The sequence below is a fragment of the Panthera leo genome, chromosome F3, assembly GCF_018350215.1.
Source record: "Panthera leo isolate Ple1 chromosome F3, P.leo_Ple1_pat1.1, whole genome shotgun sequence".
In the NCBI taxonomy this organism is placed as follows: domain Eukaryota; kingdom Metazoa; phylum Chordata; class Mammalia; order Carnivora; family Felidae; genus Panthera; species Panthera leo.
In genome coordinates, this window is record NC_056696.1 from 18,409,502 (window position 1) to 18,431,919 (window position 22,418).

Consider the following 22,418-nt stretch of genomic DNA (forward strand, 5'->3'; position numbering starts at 1 on the left):
CTTCTGCCTAACCTAGCCCGTGAAGTACAGTCCTGCAGAGTATCCTACCGCTCAGTATTTCTTTTCCTAAGTTCCTTCTGCAAGTTCTTTCCTCCCCAGACTCTCACTTCTGCTCCAGAATCACAAACAGCAGGAATGCACACCACTGTATAAAGATACAGTTGTTCTGGACCTCTGGCATTCCCCTTTAGCCTTACATTCTGTCCAGCCATCTATGTAAGAAATAAGAGTTTTGTCAATTTTTCTTTTTTTATGACAATTAAAAATACTAAAATATAGAACTGACAACACACGGTATGGAAAATACACCAGAACCCAAGGAAGGCTGAGGAAAGCACCCAGGTGACAGGAGAGAGACTCACTTTACCTCTAAACGGTTTTCTAACAACTTAGTGCCAACAACACTTTGGGGCTAAAATATTTTTACAAGTAAAGAATCATTCCAGAGACTCACCCAAGAAATTAGGATACAGATGGTCAATATTATCCACAACATAGTTACACTTGGGACATCTATTATTATCCTCCAAACTCTGATGAATACACTTGTAGCTATTAGCAGAAAAAAAATAAAATAGGTTTCATTAAATCAGTGAAGAATTAATAAAACTGGTCACAGAATAATGCCTATTAGTCTTCTATTTCTCATTTAAAACAAGTAATGTTATCAAATTTATTTCAGCTTATATTTTTTCATAATAAAGACATATAGGGCATTTATTAGATAATAGTACACAAAAGTTGTTTAAAAATGAACTTGAATAACAAGTCTACTGGATATAGAATGTTTAAAAATGTACTAACTTTCAAGTTTATGCAATTTAAATGTTATATAACAAACAATACCAAGAAAAGCAAATGCCTATGATTTAGTTAAGCAAATAAACCATTCATGTTCTTGGAGTGCTGATAACCTTAATACAAAAAGAGCACATTCAAATAAAAAAAGAAAATAAGAGAAAAACATAAAAATCAGTAAGAAACATTAGTCAATAAGTAGTGAATAAGCATGAGAAAATCACCACCTTCAGTAGAATAAAAAAATTGATTTTAAATTATATATTAGTTTTTACCAAACAGAATGGAAAAATAAAGAAAATATGGTCAAAGTTAAGGAGCACATGTAAATATAAACAACCTTGAGGCGCCTGGGTGGCTCAGTCGGTTGAGTGTCCGACTTTGGTTCAGGTCATGATCTCACGGTTTGTGAGTTCAAGCCCCACGTTGGGTTCTCTGCCCTGTGCCAACAGCTCAGAGCCTGGAGCCTGCTTCAGATTCTGTGTCTCCCTCTCTCTCTCTCTGCCCCTTCCCTACTTGCGCTCTGTCTCTCTCTCAATAACAAATAAACATTAAAAAAAAAAAAAAAAAAGAAGAAAAGAATTGTTAAACAACCTCGTGTACTGATGAAGGAAATCTAAGTATCACATTTCCAGAAGCCAAGGAGTATGGAAAACCTTACGGTTGCACATTTCCTTTGATGTAATGATTTTATTTCTAGGAGTTTATCCTAAGGAAATGAGCAGAGGCATATACACAGAAAAGTGTCTAAGATTATCTGTAAATAGCAATAAACTAGAAGCAACCAAAACACTAGGACTAAATTGACTAGTTTTGTAAACATCAATCCAATGCAATACATATGAAAAAAACCACATTGCAATACATAATATGCCATGAAAAATAATCTAATAACTATTAATATTTATACCTAGAGAAATAAGATTACAAGAAATTTTTCCTTCCTTACATTATACATTTCTGTAATGTTTGACTTTTTACAATTGTCTTATTATAATACACTTTTTAAATACTGCTCTACTAAACCACAGAGAAATATCAAACTGACGTGAAAAAAAATTCACTAGGGGCACCTCGGTGGCTCAGTTGGTTAAGTGTCCAACTTCGGCTCAGGTCATGATCTCACAGTTTATGAGTTCGAGCCCCACATCGGGCTCTGTGCTGACAGCTCGGAGCCTGGAGCTGCTTCGGATTCTGTGTCTCCTTCTCTCTCTGCCCTTCCCCCACTTGTGCTCTGTCTCTCTCTGATTCTCAAAAATAAATAAATATGAAAAAAAATTTTTAACAGAAGTTACTATATCAGTTTGTACTGACTAAAAATCTCTAACATAGTGCATACAGTACAATCTCATTTCTATTTTTAAAAACTGAATATGTGTACATTTAAAATAAACCAAAAAAGACATTCATCATTGTGTTAATAATATATGCCTCTGGATCATATAATTATAGGAATTTTTTTCTTTGTAGATGTTTACAAGTGTCTATAGTAAAACAATACTGTTTCTAACCATCAGAAAAAAATTATTTGTAAGAAATTCTAAGGGTGATTAGAAAGATGATTCCTAAAAAGATAGCACCTCTTTTATTCTGTATTCACATTACTATAAATTTTTAATTTTTATATCTTACTTTACTCTACCTTATCAAAACAGAAACCTACATCCATTAGGTTTCTCTGTTCTAATTATCAACTACTTTCTCATCTCACATTTATTACTTCCAAGATAAGTAAAAAGAAGACATCCTAGGGAATTAATGTAGCAGTGGTCTTAGGCCCAACACAAGGACCTAAAGATCAGCGTAAACGGCTGGCACATAAGAGGCACTCAAATACATATTAAATAATATGCACAGTATTCCAGAAATAATATCACCTCTTGCAACTATGACAAGGCTAGGATTACTGTATTAGCACAAGACAGGCTGCATATCTGCCAGAAAGTTTCCCACATGGAAATTGCAATGAAAGAAATAATATGCTAAATGTTTAGAAGCATAAAGCAAATATGCAATTACAATATATTAAGATTCCATGTTCACAACATGAAAACATTTATAGTCTGCTTAGGGAAAACAGAAATGAGTTAATATTACCAGAAAATATTCCCACATGACAAGATTTAACTCTTAAAAAAATCTGCAAGTTGAAAAAAACCAAGTCATGAAGTAGAGTATCTGGGAAGGTATTAAAGACGAGATAAGGGGTTGACAGATAAGCAGAAGTCCATTTTGGGTTTTACCAAATGATAGAAATGAGCAAATATGACAAGTAGAACAAGCTAAGTTGTTAACCCAGTGAAAGAGGTTGTCAATATTCCTGAAATTATCCCAGAATCCAACAGAATGTCCTCCTCTCCTCTCTTCAGCATCCTAATCCTGTCCCTTGTTAGTAGGTTTACTACCACACTCCTAGAAGAAAAACCAGACTAGGACACAGCCAGAAGGAACTGACCTCAGAAACAAAAGTTCAACCAACTTTTCCACACTGCACTGAAAATATCCATCTATGCTATAAAACGAAAATGCATCAAATTACATACCACAGTATAAGCTGACACGACAACAAAATGAATCAAGTTTACCATATAGCATATACTGCCTCACTACCACCCCAGGTGGACCTGCCCTACTCTGAGAAACAGTAACTATCTTATTTTGTACTTATCTGTGTGTGTGTGTGTGTTTGTACTATTTATTCATTAAAAGCAAAATTTTGTTTTAATCCATCTGTCCCTTCAATGTCTAGCACAATATCCTCTTAGAGTTGGAACTAAATAAATACTGAATGCATGAAAAAACTAACTCTACTTCGCCATCACCAGCACAGATGCAGTATTTTGGAATCCAAAAGAAGCATAAGTATCTAGACTAGTGATCAAAATAGGGAGGATAGAAGGATATATACCTGGGTCTACCTGAGAAGTTTTCAAAAGCTACTCACACTGCAACTGTTAAAAATAAGAATTCAGAGAGCGCATGGGTGGCTCAGTCACTCAAGCATCTGACTTCGGCTCAGGTCAGAATCTCACAGTTTGTAAGTTCAAGCACCACATCGGGCTCTCTGCTGTCAGTGCCGAGCCCATTTCAGATCCTCTATCCCCCTCTCTCTCTGCCCCTCCCCCACTCTCTCTCTCAAAAACATTTAAAATAATAATTATGATGATGATGATGATGATGATGATTCAGGGGGCACCTAGGTGGCTCAATCGGTTAAGCATCCAACTCGTGGACATCCAATTGTAGGATGGACCCCTACACTGAGCTTCCCACTGAGCGTGGAGCTTGCTTAGGGTATTCTCTTTCTCTCTCCCTCTGCCCCTCTGCCCCGCTCATGCTCTCACTCTCTAAAATATAAACTGGGGCAACTGGGCGGCTCAGTAAGTTAAGTGTCCAACATCAGCTCAGGTCATGATCTTGCAGTTGGTGGCTTCGAGCCTCGAATCAGGCTCTGTGCTGACAGCTAGAGCCTTGAGCCTTCTTGGGATTCTGTGTCTCCCCCTCTCTCTGCCCTCCCCTGCTTGTACTCCGTCTCTCTCTCTCATTCTGTTTCTCTCGCAAAAATAAACTATAATTAACTAATTAATTCCGTGCTAGGGTGTGCTGATATAAATGGGTGTCTATGTCCTCTACTAAGTGTATTTCTGATAATGAAGAATGAGTATTTTGAAGTTTTGCCCTTTGCAACAACATGGATAGACCCAGAGGATTTTATACTAAGTGAATTAAATCAAAGAAAGAGAAATACGACATGATTGCACTTATATGTGGAATCTAAAAAACAAAACCAAAGAACAAACAATCAAACAAACAGAAACAGACTCCTATAAATACAAAGAACAAACTGGTAGTTGCCAGAAGGGAGAGGGATGGGCAAAATAGGTGAAGAGGATTCAAAGGTACAAACCTCCAGTAATAAAATAAGTAAGTCATGGAGATGAAAAGAACAGCATAGGGAATACAGTCATAACATTATAATAACATTGTATGATGACAGCTGGTAACTACACTTATTGTGGTGAGTACTGAGTAATGTAGAGAATTATTGAATCACTATGTTGCACACATGAAACTAATATAACAATGTCAACTATACTTTAGTAATTCTTTTTTAAAATGAGTATTTCTCGGGGCGCCTGAGTGGCTCAGTCAGTGAAACATCTGACTTCAGCTCAGGTCATGATCTCATGGTTTGTGGGTTTGAGCCCCACATCGGGCTCTGTGCTGACAGCTCAGAGCCTGGAGCCTGCTTCTGATTCTGGGTTTCCCTCTCTCTCTGCCCTTCCCCTGCTCATGCTGTCTCTCTCTGTCTCTCAAAAATAAATATTAAAAATTTTTTTTGTCTAATAAAATGAGCATTTCTCTATAGATGTATGATTACTATTTATTAAGTATATACCTATCTATAAGATATAAATATACTTGTTTTTTTAAACTTTTGGAGCATAATTTTTATTTGGGAACAGCCTCTAATGTACAGAAAACTATGCCTCTTTAACCATACAAAGACCTCTTCAAATGTTTTCTCAAACCCTCTATTCATCTACCCCTAACACACAAAAACTTTCTGGTTTCTCTTCATTTTTCTGTAAGTAATTGTAGACACTAGGATAAATGGAGCCCTTATCATAAATATCTTTTTCTCTCTGTAAATAGGGATGAGTACATACAGAAAAAAAATCAGAGTAATTTTTTAATAATTCTGTTATTCTACGAATAATCAGAAAATTCTCAAAAAAAAAGGGGGGGGGGGGGACTATAAAAACAGCAAGGACAAATCAGTACCAGTCGTCATATATAATAACCAGGTATAAAGAAAGAGTAGGAGCACCTGGGTGGCTCAGCCAGTGGAGTGTCTGACTCTTTTGATTCCGGCTTAGGTCATGATCCCAAGATCATGGGGATGGAGCCCCACATCAGGCTCCACACTGAGCATGGAACCTGCTTAAGATCCTCTCTCTCTCCCTCTGCCCCCTCCCCCACTCTCTCTTTCTCTAAAATGAGAGGCACCTGGGTGGCTCAGTCGGTTAAGCACCCAACTTCAGCTCAGGTCATGATCTCATGGTCCATGAATTCGAGCCCCATGTAGGGCTCTGTGCTGACAGCTCAGAGCCTAGAGCCTGTGCCAGATTCTGTGTCTCCCTCTCTCTCTGCCCCTCCCCCACCTACATGCACACACGTGCTCTCTCTCTCTCTCTCTCTCAAAAATAAACATTAAAAAAATTTTTTTAAATAATAAATAAAATGAGAAAAAACAAAAAAGACTAACAAGAAGATGCAAAATGATGGATTAGTCAAAAGTCTCAAAAGACAAGCAGATATGCTGAAAGATGACAACACTGAGAAATGCTATTATAATTACTTTGTAATGAAATGAAACAGTAAATCAGAACTTGGTAGACATGAGGTCTGAGAAGCAAAATGCAGAGGACAAGCTGGAGGCACCAAAGAAAAAGAGCAAACCTTATCTCTACATCACAAAGAAGCCAGATTTCTTTCATTATACAATTAAGTTTGGTTAGACAACAGCTAATAACAGACTGACTGTCAAGCGGGAATAGTGTCTCCATCCTGTTACTAGGAAAGAGTTACCATTTATAAGTGGGATAAAGGATAAACAGTTCATATGGTCCAATCTGATTTAGTGTTAATAATTTGGGTGAAGTCTGGAAACAGCAATACCGCTTGGCTCCAGATTACCAGCCAAGGTTAAGTTAGCAAGGAGTTGATCCAACAGGCTACTGTTAATGATTGAAGTTCCACCGCATTACATGATAGAATAGGATAAATAATGAGCTTTTGCTTTAAACAAAAGTACAGGGGTGCCTGGGTGGCTCAGTTGGTTAAGCGGCCGACTTCGGCTCAGGTCATGATCTCACAGTCCGTGAGTTCGAGCCCCGCGTCAGGCTCTGTGCTGACAGCTCGGAGCCTGGAGCCTGTTTCAGATTCTGTGTCTCCCTCTCTCTCTGACCCTCCCCCGTTCATGCTCTGTCTCTCTCTCTCTCTCTCTCTCAAAAATAAAAAAAATTTAAAAAGTTAAACAAAAGTACAAAATGCCTTACAGTTTTGTAACCCTGACAACAGGACTGCCGGCCTCCAAGTTTCCTAGTTCCTGCCAACCTTATAGTCTCTATTCTACCAAAACCTGTTCTCTGGTAGGTATTTTAAAACACCTTCATATCAGGTTACAACAGAACTTGAGTTATAACAAGGATCTAAACTTAAAACTATTTTTATTTGAAGGGAAAAACAGATACTTACGAAATCAATGGGGTTTTCCAACAATGATGTAAGGACACACCATGAAGATTATAGGACTCAATGAAAAGGCCAGGTTTATTTAATTATAAAGTCAATCAGTAATTTATTACACTTTACAACTTAGTGAATTATTGTACCGATTTAGCAGACTCTGCAACGTCCTTTTAAAATGCCACAGCAAAAACTGGACAGCGACATGCAGAAAAATGAACCTGGACCAGTTTCTTACACCATACATAAAAATAAACTCAAACTGGATGAAGGCCGTAAGACAGGAAGCCATCAAAATCCTCGAGGAGAAAGCAGGCAAAAACCTCTTTGACCTCGGCCTCAGCAACTTCTTACTCAACACATCTCCGGAGGCAAGGGAAACAAAAGCAAAAATGAACTATTGGGACCTCATCAAAATAAAAACCTTCCGCACAGCGAAGGAAACCATCAGCAAAACTTAAAGGCAATCGACAGAACGGGAGAAGATATTTGCAAATGACATATCAGATAAAGAGTTAGTATCCAAAATCTATAGAAAACTTATCAAACTCAACACCCAAAAAACAGATAATCCAGTGAAGAAATGGGCAAAAGACATGAATAGATACTTCTCCAAAGAAGACATCCAGATGGCCAAATGACACATGAAAAAATGCTCAACTTCACTCATCATCAGCGAAATACAAATCAAAACCACAATGAGATACCACCTCACACCCGTCAGGATGACTAACATTAACAACTCAGGCAACAACATGTTGGTGAGGATGCGGAGAAAGAGGATTTCTTTTGCATTGTTGGTGGGAATGCAAGCTGGTGCAGCCACTCTAGAAAACAGTATGGAGGTTCCTCAAAAAATTAAAAACAGAACTACCCTACAACCCAGGAATTGCACTACTAGGTATTTATCCAAGGGATACAGGTACGCTGTTTCAAAGGGACACGTGCACCCCAATGTTTACAGCAGCACTATCAACAACAGCCAAAGTATGGAAAGAGCCCAAATGTCCATCGGTGGATAAATGGATAAAGAAGATGTGGTATATATATACAATAGTGTATTACATGGCAATCAAAAAGAATGAAATCTTGCCATTTGCAACTACGTGGATGGAACTAGAGGGTAATATGCTAAGTGAAATTAGTCAGAGAAAGACAAATATCATATGACTTCACTCATATGAGGACTTAAGATACAAAACAGATGAACATAAGGGAAGCAAAAATAATATAAAAACAGGGAGGGGGACAAAAACATAAGAGACCCTTAAATATGGAGACCAGAGGGTTACTGGAGGGGTTGTGGGAGGGGGGATGGGCTGAATGGGTAAGGAGCATTAAGGAATCTACAGCTGAAATCACTGTTGCACTATATGCTAACTAATTTGGATGTAAATTTTAAAAAATAAAGTAAAATGGTAAAAAAAAAAAGAAAAAGAAAAAGAAAAAGAAATTTAAACACACACACACACATAAAGATATACCACAGGAAATATAAAAGAGGAGGGCAGTTAGGAAAAATTAAATCCTCATTTTATTTTTTTTATGACCTGAGCAAAAGTCGGGTGCTTAACCAACTGAGCCACCCAGATACCCCAATGTTAATTTATTTTTGAGAGAGATAGAGAGAGACAGTGTGCAAGCAGGGTGGGGTAGAGAGAGAGGAGACAGAATCTGAGGCAGGATCCAGGCCCTGAGCTGTCAGCACAGAGCCCAACACGGGACTCGAACTCACCGCTGAGATCATGACCTGAACCAAAGTCTGACCCTTAACCAACTGAGCCACCCAGGCACCCCTAAGTCCTCAGTTTATAATTTGGATCAAACGTCACACCTTCAACACTATGAAAGAAAAGGAGGTGAAGCAGTAGGAAGAGAAGGGGGAAGAAGGAGAGCAGCAGCAGAAGAGACAGGTTGAGTCACCAGACAAAGGTAAGTTTTAGAGCCAGAACCAGAATCCTGGTTTACCAACTTCAAGACCCTGGTGTTTTAGCTCTGTATCAGTAGTTTCACCTGAGGGCAATTTTGTCCCTTACATGATATCTGACAATGTCTGGAGACATTTTTGGTTGTCACACTTGTGGGAAAAGGGACTGCTACTGGGTAGAGGCCAGGATAATGCTAAACAATCAACAATACCCAGGGTAATCAGCCACAACAAGGAATTATCCAGTCCAATATATCAATACTACCAAAGGTTGAGAAAGCCTAATCTGAATCATCCAATTTTCCAGAAATGAAACCCCAAAGTCCCGAAGGGACATACATGGTTTTGTATGGAATGCTACAGTGCTGGATCAATTAATGAACCAAAGAAAACACTACTGTTAAACAATCAGCCTTAAAAGACTAAGACCATACATGTATCAACCTAAAAGCAAGACACATGTGACCAGAATTTCAGTAGCAATATAGCGCAGAAAGTGATTCATGAACGGTAATAATGTCAATGCAATGATATACCAGGAAATCAAAACTATTTAAGGAAAGATGGCCTTTATTTAAAAACCGGCAAAAAAAAATTCTGAAAGAATACACCATCACTCCTTACTGGTGATAACTTACGAGAAGGTATACAAATAAGGCTTGAAAAATGGTGACATTTACATTTCATGTACATCTTTCTGGACAATAAAAGTTGTTTTTTAACCAAGAGTACATATGGCCTATTTTAGTAACTTGTATTTTAATAAAAAACCGTCCAAGCCAAGAAAGCTATTTTTATTCTAAACTTCTTTTTAAATGACTGGCAGATTGGATTCACCTATCAGTGATGCATCATGCTCCCAATCAACCTAAAGTACTTACAAAATGACACCCTGACTAATGAATATCAATATACCAGATACTGTACTCTATTTCAGAATAAAATCAGGAGTCTAACTTCAACATGAATTAGAATACAGGGACTATTAGAACACAGCAGAAATACTAAGCCAAAAATATTACATCAACAGCATAAATTTATGGAGATGATTGACTAGAAATAGAATACACCATCTCCAATCAAAAAAGCACATAAAAGGGCCGCCTGGGTGGCTCATTCAGTTAGACCTTTAGCTCAGGTCATGATCTCATGGATCTTGAGTTCAAGCCCCACATCGGGCTCTGTGCTGACAGCTCAAAGCCTGTAGCCTGCTTCAGATTCTGTGTCTCCCTCTCTCTCTCTGCCCCTCCCCCCCAAAAATAAACAAACATTAAAAAAAAAATTTTTACACGAAAAAATAAGTAAAAGGAATTAAACATACACAGATTACATACCCATTAGGATAGCTACTGTTAAAGAAAAAAAAAAAACAGAAATGACAAGTGTTGGCTAGAACGTTGAAAAATTGGAACTCTTGTGTACTGCTAGGGGAAATATAAAATGGTATAGCAGCTATGGAAAACAGTATGGAGGTTCCTCAAAAAATTAAACACAGAACTACCCAATGATACAGTAATTCTGTTTCTGGGTATATACCCAAAAGAACTGAAACCAGGATCTCAAGGAGATATTTATATACCAATGTTCAAAGCACCACTCTTAACAAGAATTAGAGGGTGAAGGCAATCAAGTGTTCATTAACAGACAGATGAATAAACAAATAAAATATAATATATACACACAATGGAATACTATTCAGCCTTAAAAAGAGAGGAAACTGACATATACTACAAGGATGAAACTTGAGGACATGATGCTAGGTGAAATAAGCAAGTCACAAAAATACAAATACTATTTGATGCCACTTACATGAAGTATCTAGAATAGTCAAATTCACAGAAACAAAGTAAAATGGTGACTGACAGAGGCTAGGTAGGGGAAGGGGAGAAACCCTTCAAGTAAGGGTATAGTTTCAGCTTTGCAAAATAACAAAGTTCTGGAGATTAATTGCACAACAATGTGAACAAACTTAACAGTACTCAACTTAAAAATGGTTGAGATGGTAAAATTTATGTTATGTGTATTTTACCCCCACTAAAACTTTTTTCAATATACAGATGAATGTGACATATATACAAGACAAAGCAACTAAAGATAACACTGAGTAAAATGTTAAAATAGAAAACACAGATCTTTTTAATCCCCTAGATCCTTTTCGAATGACTTTCTAACCTCCTTTCCTGGGCCTCACACCTATCCCCAAAATGAGTTAAAGGTGCTTCATGCTTCAACCTAATTATCCAACAACCCCAATTTTCTAAAACGGTAATCAAAGCTCTGTAGCAATCAACCCAAAAGTCTTAAAATCCATCTATAAGGGCAATAGTAAATTTCGCAATTACAAATAGTAAATTTGTAAATAGTAAAGTTGTGAAATAATAATTTCACAATTACAAATAGTGAAATTTACGAATAGTAAATTTCACAAAAATTATGCACCAACCATATGCTTACTGACTTGAGCTGTTGAACCTGTAAAAATATATCAATCAAAGAAATTACAAAATAACCAAAATTATTTTAAAAACATAACTTCTTGCTGGCTACATTTACACACAAGTTAAAAATCAAGACAATTTTGCTAAATGAAATCATCTTACCAAAAGCTGTGGCCACATTTCGTCATGTATGCTTCCTCAATCATATCAAAGCAGATAGGGCTAAAAAGAAAATAGGAAAATAATTGACACATTTTTTCCAGCAGAGTGATTACAAATTGACAAGGCTAGTAACAATACCAACAAAATCGTATTTCAATATATAGCTAAGACTTCAAACATTCTATCAATGAAACAGAATTTCTGTTGAGTTGAAGGTACTTTAAGGGATTGGTGGTAAAATGACAATTTGTTCAAGATAGGTCTAAGTCACCAAGATCTAAGTGCAATTAAATGAGTAAATTAAAATGGCCCCAATACTTTTTAATTTTTAATAATGCAATGCAGTCACAAGAGTCCTTAGGAGTTCTACTACCATTCACAATCATCCCTATACTCAAAAGCACCTAACTCAAATGCTGTTTTACTTCCTATTTCAAAAAAAAAAAAAAAAAAACCACTAGTTTCCTGAGTGGCAAACTTACAATTCCATTATCAATAACTCTTCTAGATGAGGAAGATGGTAATTATAGCTAATACTTACAAAGTACAAATGGTATCCATTAAAATAATATTAACTCGTAATTTTTTCAACAAAAGTGTTGGTAGGTACATACTACTAGACCTATTTAATGAGGAAATCAAGGCACAAAGATGTTGACGTCATACAGTTAGGAAGTAACAATTTTCAAACTTAGCTCCATGCTCTTAACCACTCCACTATTCTATATTAATTCCGGATACTGCAAGTTAAATACCAAGTCGTACCAACATAACCACAGAGTTCTGGCTAACAAAAGGTAGTTATCAATCTGAGAGGCCACTATCTACCAGAAAAAGATGAAGTCTTGTAAAATGAGATGTCCCTTTATCCTTGCCTCTTTTTCCTTCCGAAACCTCTGATAACGTCTCTAGAGATACAACAGCCATCTTCTGACCAAGAAGACAAAAAATGGTAAGCTAGAAAAATAGGATACTGTTCCTTGATGACATCCTTGAGCAATCTCATCATCTATGGATTGCCTATCTCTGGACTTCACAGTACATAAGAAAAGTAAATTCTCACTTGTTTAAGGCAGTATTTATCAAGTTTTCTGTTACTGGCATACAAATCAGATCCCTACTGACAATACATGACATTTAAATTATAAAATGAAAATTCACCCACTTCTTCAAGAAAAATTTCCTGGGCATAACTACTATCTTAGAATGTGAAACCATATAGGGGCGCCTGGGTGGCTCAGTTGGTTGAGCATCCGACTTCGGCTCAGGTCACAATCTCGCGGTCCGTGAGTTCGAGCCCCGTGTCGGGCTCTGGGCTGATGGCCCAGAGCCTGGAGCCTGCTTCCGATTCTGTGTCTCCCTCTCTCTCTGCCCCTCCCCCGTTCATACTCTCTCTCTCTCTGTCTCAAAAATAAATAAACGTAAAAAAAAAAATTTTTTTTTTAAAAAGAATGTGAAACCATATTAAAAAAAAGTTATAAAATCAGAACATTGCACCTGCTCAGAGTTTCACCACATACAGTGTGTTGGCTTAAATGGCACTGGTTTTGTCAGCCTCTCTGCTAGAATGAGAAAAAAGAGCTCTCCTAAATGCGGGGATTTGGTCATTTCTCTTTTGAAACCAAGTCCATCTTGCTCCTGTTTGATGGAGTTAAGAAAACAGGTTTGGGGGTTCCTCCCAAGAGCGTGTGGATGCACTGTGTAGGCTGATCCCAGTTGTGGATGAAGGGTTTTGAAGAGCAGATGTGGAAAGGACAGATTTTACTTCACAAGTACAGTTGGTCACTGGCGGCTGAGGCAGATGTCTTAAGGCTCAAAACCCAGAGTGGAAGGTACGTTTATGCCCTCTCCTTTTTTTAAAGACTTTATTTTTTTTTTTTTTTTTAGCAGTTTTAGGTTTGTAACAAAATTAACAGGTAGGTACAGAGATTTGCCATATATTCTCTGACCCAAACACATGCACAGCCTTTGCCATTATCAACATCACTCACCAGAATAGTACGCTCCCCCCACCCCCCACCACCAGCCCCCCGGGGATGAATTTAAACTGACACATCAAAATCAACAAAGTCCACAGTTTACCTTATGGTTCACTCTTCATGTTGTACATTCTATGGGTTTGAACACAAGTATAATGACATATATTCATCATTATAATACAGATTATTTCTCACTCTCCTAAAAATCCTCTTTGCTCTGCCTATTCATCTCTCTCTCCTCATCCACAATCACTGATCTTTATCTTGCCTCCACAGTTTTGTCTGTTCCAGAATATCATATTTGGGATCATATAGTATTGTAGCGTTTTCAGATTGGCTTCTTCTGCTTTGTAATATGGCTTTCGGATTTCTCCACGTCTTTTCAAGGTTTGATAGCTCATTTCTTTTTAACGCTGAATAATATTCCACTGTCTGGACGTACCACAGTTTACTTATCCATTCATCTACTGAAGGACATCTTGGTTGCATCCCAGATTTGGCATCTATAAATATAGCTGTTATAAGCATTCAAGTGCAGGTTTTTGTGTCTACATAAGCTTTTAACTCCTTTGGGTAAATATCAATGGGTGCCTAGTTAAATTATACGGCAAGAATATGTTTAGTTTTATAAGAAATCACCCAACTGTCTTCCAAAGTGGCTACACCATTTTTTCATTCCTACCAGCAAAGAATAAGAGCTCCTGTTGCTCTATAACCTCCTCGCATTTGGTGTTGTCAGTCCTCTAAGTTTTAGCCATTCTAATAGGTATATAGTGACACCTTGTGGTTTTGATTTGCATTTCCCTGATGACATATGATGTAGAGCATCTTTTCATATGCTTATTTGCCATCTATGTATTTTTTTTTTTAATATGAAATTCATTGTCAAATTGGTTTCCATACTATGTGTCTTTTTTGGTGAGGTGTCTGTTGAGGTCTTTGGTCCATTTTTTAAATCTTATTATTTTTAAGAGTTCTTTGTATATTTTATATTTTTTTATTTAAAAAAAAATTTTTTTTTAACGTTTATTTTTGAGACAGAGAGAGACAGAGCATGAACGGGGGAGGGTCAGAGAGAGGGAGACACAGAATCTGAAACAGGCTCCAGGCTCTGAGCTGTCAGCACAGAGCCTGATGCGGGGCTTGAACTCATGGACCGCGAGATCGTGACCTGAGCCGAAGTCGGCCGCTTAACTGACTGAGCCACCCAGGCGCCCCAATTCTTTGTATATTTTAAATAAAAGTTCTTTATGAGATATGTCTTTTACAAATATATTTTCCCAATCTGTGGCTAATACTTCCGTTTCTTAACAGTGGGTTTCATAGAGCAGAATTTTTTTTTTTAATGTTATTTACTTATCTTGAGAAAGAGAGTGAGCAAGTGCACACAAGTGGGGGAAGGGGCAGAGAGAGAGTTAGACAGAAAATCCCAGGCAGGCTCTGTGTGCTGTCAGCATAGAGCCTGACACAGGTCTCCATCCCAAGAACCATGAGATGGTAACTTGAGCCGAAAACAAGAGTCCAACCCCGCATACCAACTTTTTAAACAGCTCTTCTAATAAATCATGTTTAAAATTTGGGGAAAAATGGAGCACCTGGGTAGCTCAGTCGATTAAGCATCTAACTCATGATTTCAGCTCAAATCATGATCTCAGGATTCATGAGATTGAGCCATGTGTTATCAGGCACTGAACTGACAGCATGAAGCCTGCTTGGGATTTCTTTCCCTCTCCCTCTCTCTCTCTCTCTCCCTCTCTCTGCCCCTCCCCACTCGTGCATGTGCTCCCTCTCAAAATAAATAAACAACAACAACAACAAAAAAAAAAGATTTGGGGAAAAAGACCTTTCTGTTCCCAAAGTAAGTATGTTTATAAATTTAAGCAATAATACCATCATATCTGTTATGCTGCATTAACTCAGGCTTAGAAGCAAGATGCAGAATGTCTTAAGAGACTGACCTTAGTCCAGACTTCCATCAGTGCCACCAATGAACATTTTAAAGTTGGCCCCAGCACGTAGAAGAATCAACTGTAAATACCTATCAATACTTTCTCAGAAATTCCAAAATTTTTAAACATTCATACATTCAACAAATTACATATTAGGTACTGACTACATACCAGACACTGTTCTGGATACCAAGGGCAAAGAAGTAAATAAACAAAAATCCCCTCATGGTTCTATAATCTAGTGGGAAAGACAGACAATAAACAAGATAAATAAGGTAGACCTTATATGATAAGGTTAGATAGAGACAAAGATAAGGAAAAAATTAAGCAGGGGAGGAGGATAGGAAATGTTAGATTGGGTTAGACAGAATAGTAAGAGAAGCCTCAATGAGAAGCTGACATTTGAGTAACTATTTCAAAGTAAGAGGGAAACAATCTACACAGAAATCTGGAAAAACAGCAACCAAAAAGTAAGAGCAAGTACAAATGCCCTGAGGCAGGAGTATACCTGATATGTTCAGACTAGCAAGGTGGTCAGTGTAGAGTAGAATAACCAAGTGGGAAAATACTAAAGATCAGGCCAGAGAAATAATAAGGGGCCATATAAAGAAAACCAATAAATTAAATTAAATTAAATTAAATTAAATTAAATTAAATTAAAAGGGGGGGGGGGGCACCTGGGTGGCTTAGTCAGTTAAGCATCCGACTTTGGCTCAGGTCATGATCTCGCAGTTCATGGGTTTGAGCCCCACATCAGGCTCTGTGCTGACAGCTAAGAGCCTGGAGCCCACTTCAGATTCTGTGTCTCCCTCTCTCTCTGCCCTTCCCCAGCTCGCACTCTGCCTGTGTATGTCTCTCTCTCAGAAGTAAATACACATTAAAAAAAAAAAAAAAAAAAAAAACCTCTCTTGAAACATGTTAAGGACTTTGGATTTTACAGTGAATAAAACAAGAATTTACTGGACAATTTAGAATAGAATGGCCCAATGTGACAAAGTGATAAACCAGATCACTCTACCTTATACATTGAAAGAAGACTAAAGGAAAGCAATTGTAAAACTAAAAGCTCTTATAATAATTTAGCTGAGAAATGACACTGGATTAAATGACGGTAGTAGCAGTGAAGGTGATGAGAAGTGATCAAATTCTGATATAATCTGAAGGCAGATCTTTGGTTTGCTACGGATTAGATATTAGCTATGAGAAAAATGAATCATGGATTTTAAGCTGTAAACTGGAAGAAATTACAGTATGTTTATTTCACAGAGAGCTCTAGCATTCATTAGTTTATTTAAAAAAAGAGAGAGAGTAGGACTACAATGCATGTCCTATCGTGTGTTCCTCCAATACCAAAAGTTGTATGCAGTACCTAAAAATTACCATCAGATGAGTTTAAACAGAAGTATTTAAGGAATGGCTTCTGAGTAACGTGTGAATTAAGAAAGTTTCCATTCTTTTTACCAGAGCTAACTTTTTTTTTTAATTTTTATTTTTGAGTTAAAGAGAGTAAGCGGGGGAAGTATAGACAAAGTGGGGAACAGAGGATCTGAAGTGGCTCTGCACTGACAGCAGAGAACCCAATGTGGGGATAGAACTCACAAACTGTGAGATCATGACCTGAACCAAATTCGGACCTACAACTTTCTAACTTTGAGTCAAGTGTTAAACCTAATCTTGTTTTCTCATTTGTATAACTGGAATGACAGTTACATCACACAATCACTGTACTGATTAACAAAATATCTATGAAGTACTCAGTACAATTCCCGGTATGCAACATTCAATAAATAGCAGAATATATGAAAAGAGATGATGGAACAATCTGTATCAGTGATAGAAACTTGACAAGAGTGGTCCACCCAAACTAAAAACTTCAAGGAATTCCTACTAGAAATAGGTAAAATAAAGGAAGATGAGGACTGACCAACCATTCGTCTTCCCAAGAAAGGGATGCAGTATCACAGGAAATAGAACACAGAAAAGACTCTAACAATAACAAAACACCACTACCTCTTTCCAATTTTGAGGGGCAAGAACATATTCAGAGTGGGTTTTGGGCAAAACTGTAAACAATCCATTCAGAAACCCTCCTCTCTGCCAATCTATAGCAATCAAGGAGTACGAGCTCAAAGCCCTAAACACAATACGGGCATAGCACGGATGTGAACTGGCAGCCAGGCCAGACATTACAGATACCTAAAATTTTATACAACCTCAAAAACGTTACACAGATGCCCCAAAAATGTTTATAGATCCCCCAAACTCTTTATGGACTCCTGACACAGTGGCATCACAAAAAGAGGGAAAAATAACATGGCTTAAAGATCTGCTGAGACTGTTCATGCCTCCCACACCACATAACACAAGTAACTCTTATAAATCAAGACAGAAAATCCAATAGGAAGGGTGTCTGGCTGGTTAAGTCGGTGGAGCTTGTCACTCTTCATCTTGGGGTTGTGAGTTTGAGCCCCATGCTGAGTGTGGAGAGTACCTAAAAATAAAATCTTTAGGGACACTTGGGTGGCTTAGTCAGTTAAGTGTCCAACTCTTGGTTTCAGCTCAGGTCATGATCTTGTGGTCTGCAGGTTCAAGCCCCACATGGGGCTCTGTGCTGACAGCTCACGCAGAGGCTGGAGCCTGGTTTGGATTCTGTGTCTCCCTCTCTCTCTGCCCCTCCCCTACTCCCACTCTGCCTGTATCTCTCAAAACTAAATAAACCTTAAAAAATTTTTTTTCAATTAAAAAATTAAATCTTTAGGGGCACCTGGGTGACTCAGCCTGCTGAGGGTCTGACTCTTGATTTAGGCTCAGGTCATGATCCCAGGGTCATGAGATAGAGCCCCACATCAGGCTCCATGCTGAACGTGGAGCCTGCTTAAAATTCTCTCTCCCTGTGCCTCTCTCCCCCGCTCGCAAGCTCTCTCTCTCTCAAATAGATAAATAAATAATAAACAAATAAAATCTTAAAAGAAAAAAAATGGGAAAAAATGTGAATTCCTAATTCACAGAATTCACACACTGCCTTTCAAGTATATGAAAAAATGTTCCAACTCAGTAGTAATCAAGAAATGCAAAAAAAAAAAAAAAAAAAAAAAAGAAGAAGAAGAAGAAGAAGAAGACGATGACAACAAGGGGGGCGTGTATCGGGGTGGCTCAGTCAGTTAAGCATCCGACTTTGGCTCAGGTCATACCTGTGGTTCGTGGATTCGAGCCCTGCATCAGGCTCTGTGCTGACAGGTCGGAGCTTGGAGCCTGTTTCAGATTCTGTGTCTCCCTCTCTCTCTGCCCCTCCCCTGCTCACGCTGTCTCTCCCTCTCTCAAAAATAAACATTAAAAAAAAATTTTTAAAGGGGGCATCTGGGTGGCTCAGTTGACTAAGCAGAGTCTGACTCTTGATTTCAGCTCAGGTCATGATCTCATGGTTTGTGATTTCGAGCCCCACATCAGGCTCTACACTAACAGTGTAGAGCCTGCTTGGGATTCTCTCTCATCCTCTCTCTCTGCTCCTCCCCTGTTATAAATAAATAAATAAATAAATAAATAAATAAATAAATAAATAAGTGTGTATGTATGTATATGTATATATGCGTATATACATATACTAAAAAACACAACAAAATAACAATTCATCACCATTAGGTATTAGAACACTGGAATACCAAGTATGTTAGGTAAGACATGAAAAACAAGAATCTTCATGCAGAGATATTCTAGCAAGCAACCTAGACTGAGTATTCATATATTTATGACCAAGCAACCCCACTCCTGAGATTACATGTAAATAGCTAAAGACATGTAAATAGCATGCTATTACATGTAAATAGCAAAGACTTGATTATATGTATGTAATATGTGTATTTAAATGCATATACACGTATGGACGTAGGTACTTACATAAACATATGTGGCTGTGCATATGCTTATGTGTGACTGCATGTCTGTGTAGAGTCATGCATGAGGACACTTGAAACAAGCCACACACTTATGACAGCAGGGAATTAGAAGAAGCCCTAATGCTCATAATAGCTACAATAAAGAAGCAAAATGTGCTTGAATATACACTATAAAATTTCATGCAACAGTCAGAAGGAATGAACCAAAGATACATGGAGACATGGCTAGATGCTTTGTCAAGTGAAAATAGAAATGAAAAGGAGATCTGTGGCATAATGCAATTTATATAAATGTAAAACACGCAAAAAATATATTTCACAAGGATACATGTATTCAAAGACATACATAAATCACCAAGTCAGGAGAATAAAAAATGAAATGGCGAAAGTAATAAAATCTCTTATTCAATAGGATCTAAGAACGTCATCAACAACAAGATGTAACATTATACCAGTAAAAAAGAAACAACTCTGGTAATGAATAGTAATTTTATTTACGTTTCTCTAAAACACTCTTTTAGACTTCAGTTTTATCAGATACCACTACTGTGAAAAAAAAATACACACATACATATAATTAGAATTTTCCTACAAAATTCTCATTCTTCAGAGTCTAACTTTTCTGAATCACTTTTGACTAAGTTACTGATATCCAGATTTTCCACACAGTATTCTCCTTGACTTTGGTGAGGTGACATTTATTAAGAGAATCCTACCGGTACTGGGATCTTAAGTCAGGTTTACATTTAGCCAGCTAACCTACATCTGACTCCAGCTTCAGGAATGTTGCTAAACATGTCTAATTCACCACATCCCAGTACCTCCTCCACCCTTCACTCCCACATACAAATTTTTAGTTCATAGGGAATAAAACAATAATTCACAATTGTCTCAGAGAATTTCTTCCAATCTGCTGAAACCTAGTCAAGTTTTGAGGCAGACATTTTTTTATGTTTACACGTCTATATGAAATGACCACATGAAGCTACATCCAACTGCCACATAGCAAACGGGAATTTTTTTTTAGTTCTATAATCTATAAAACATAGTCCAATTTTCAGATATGTCAAAGTGTAAAAAAGAAAAAGAAGTTCAATTTAGAATAAAAAAATGTGACAAAGTAAACCAAAGCAAACAAAACAAAACAAAGCCTTGGATGGGCCAAAGGACAATGTGAAACACAATGCCCTCACTCCGTACTTGAGGTGAAAACTTAACTGTAAGTGGACTTACCCTCTTGCTATGTACACTTAGAAAACAAGAAGGGGAGGAGGACTGGACACTAGGCAGCACAGTATTGAGATCTCTGAGGCAAGGGGAGCAAATGAAGTGAACCCTATCCCAGACCCAGCTTTTTGCCTTCACCGAAAGCTTCACAAGCCAAAGAAAGGAGAAACCAAACAGCACCCCAATCTCACCAAGTCCAGTAAGGATAAAGGGGAAAGACTTTACAGGGCAAGACACACAAGAGGAAGCAGACGCAAAGAAAAAGAATTCTAGAAATCTACACAGGGTTCTCAAGTCTGTTGTTGAATACGAGTCCTATGTGCCCAGGGTAAAACTCTACAAGATCAGTTAAAAATGGCCAGGAAATGATAAAGCACAGGGTATTTAATAGAAAACCCAGAAGAGTCATTAGCGTGGAAATAAACTGGCTCTAGAAAAATGGCTCCTCATAACCCACCCTCAAAACAATTTTAAATTAATTTATTTATAACAACTGCATGCGAATCTACAATTTTCTCAAAACAAAAACTTTAATTACAAAAAAATTAACTAAATTAAAAAACATAATACTCAAAAGGATCAAACTGATCTGCAAGGAACTTTACTTACTGCCAGAACAAAGTCCAATACTCTCTGTAGAGAAAGAAAGCAAAATCCAGCATTCAGTAATGGCAAGTTTATAATGTCGACTATCCAATAAAAAAAATTACGAGACATGTACAACAGTAGGAAACTGTGACCCATAAAGAGGAGGAAAACCACTCTAGAGAAACAAAAAGACAGTTAATAGAATTAGCAGAAAATTCTTGAAAACATACATTACAAATATGTTCCATAATTTAAAAGATCACAAAAGTATAATGAGGAAAACAGAAGATATACAACAGACCAATTAAAAGCCTACAGGTTAAAAATACAGTGCCTAAAAACATAGCAAAAGACGTGCACTCATAAGAAAGTAAAATATAAAATTCCTAGAAATTTTAAAAACACATCAAACACAAAGGATTACTTCCACAAGCTCATCAATACATGAAACATAAGTTAAGGAAGGAAGCCATGAATGTTTGAAGATCGGCCAACAGACATTATCTAAATTAAAACATAAAAAGAAAACAAAAAAAGAAGACAGAAAATCCAAGAGCTCTTGTGAAGACCTTTCCATACCCACCTCCAAAAACTAAAGGCAGATATTATTATACTGCACAACCTTAAGCTTGCCAAAGGGTTATCTATGTCATTTAACTGCATGTAAAAACCACCACTGCAGGGGCACCTGGGTGGTTCATTTGGTTAACTGTCTAATTCTTGGTTATGGTTCAGGTCTTGAATGACGTTATGGTTATGGGATTGAGACCCCCCCCAAACACACATTGGGGATTCTATCTCCCGAGCTCTCTCTCTCTGCCCCTCTCCTTGCTCTCTCATTCAAAAAATAAACCTTAAAAAAATAAGTAAAAATCAACACTGCAGAACACATACAAAAAACTATTTTTTAAATGCCACTATTTTGAATTTATAAAGCACACATTTGTCAAGGGTGATATCACAATCAGTTTGCCTCTCAGGTTACATTTTTAATCAGTAACGTATTTATAAATTCCCTAATATTTGTATGTATTCCCTGCTTCAAAAACAGCATCCAAATTTACTGACTAGTACACAATATAATCTCAAAACTCTTCAATAAAACAGTGAGTACACTGTTGAATCCATGTAGATCTTGGTACTGACATTAACTCCATTATGCTGCAACAAAATGTTTCAACTGCCTCATAGTAGTTCTGGTTCTA

General features: G+C 37.4%; 1 protein-coding gene across 8 annotated transcripts in view; it reads right to left on the reverse strand.

Annotated features, from left to right (window-relative positions):
* The window catches only part of COP1 (COP1 E3 ubiquitin ligase), a 261,318-nt gene that overhangs the window by 217,945 nt on the left and 20,955 nt on the right, over positions 1-22,418 (reverse strand). For all 8 annotated transcript variants that reach the window (XR_006199155.1, XM_042926464.1, XM_042926463.1 and 5 more), the window contains exons 2-3: positions 11,578-11,637; positions 455-552 (exon numbers count right to left, since the gene is read on the reverse strand). Coding sequence is in view for 7 of the 8 variants with exons in the window: in XM_042926464.1 (XP_042782398.1) it covers positions 455-552; positions 11,578-11,637 (158 nt within the window). In the remaining variant the exon portion in view is untranslated. The remainder of the gene's footprint in view (positions 1-454; positions 553-11,577; positions 11,638-22,418) is intronic.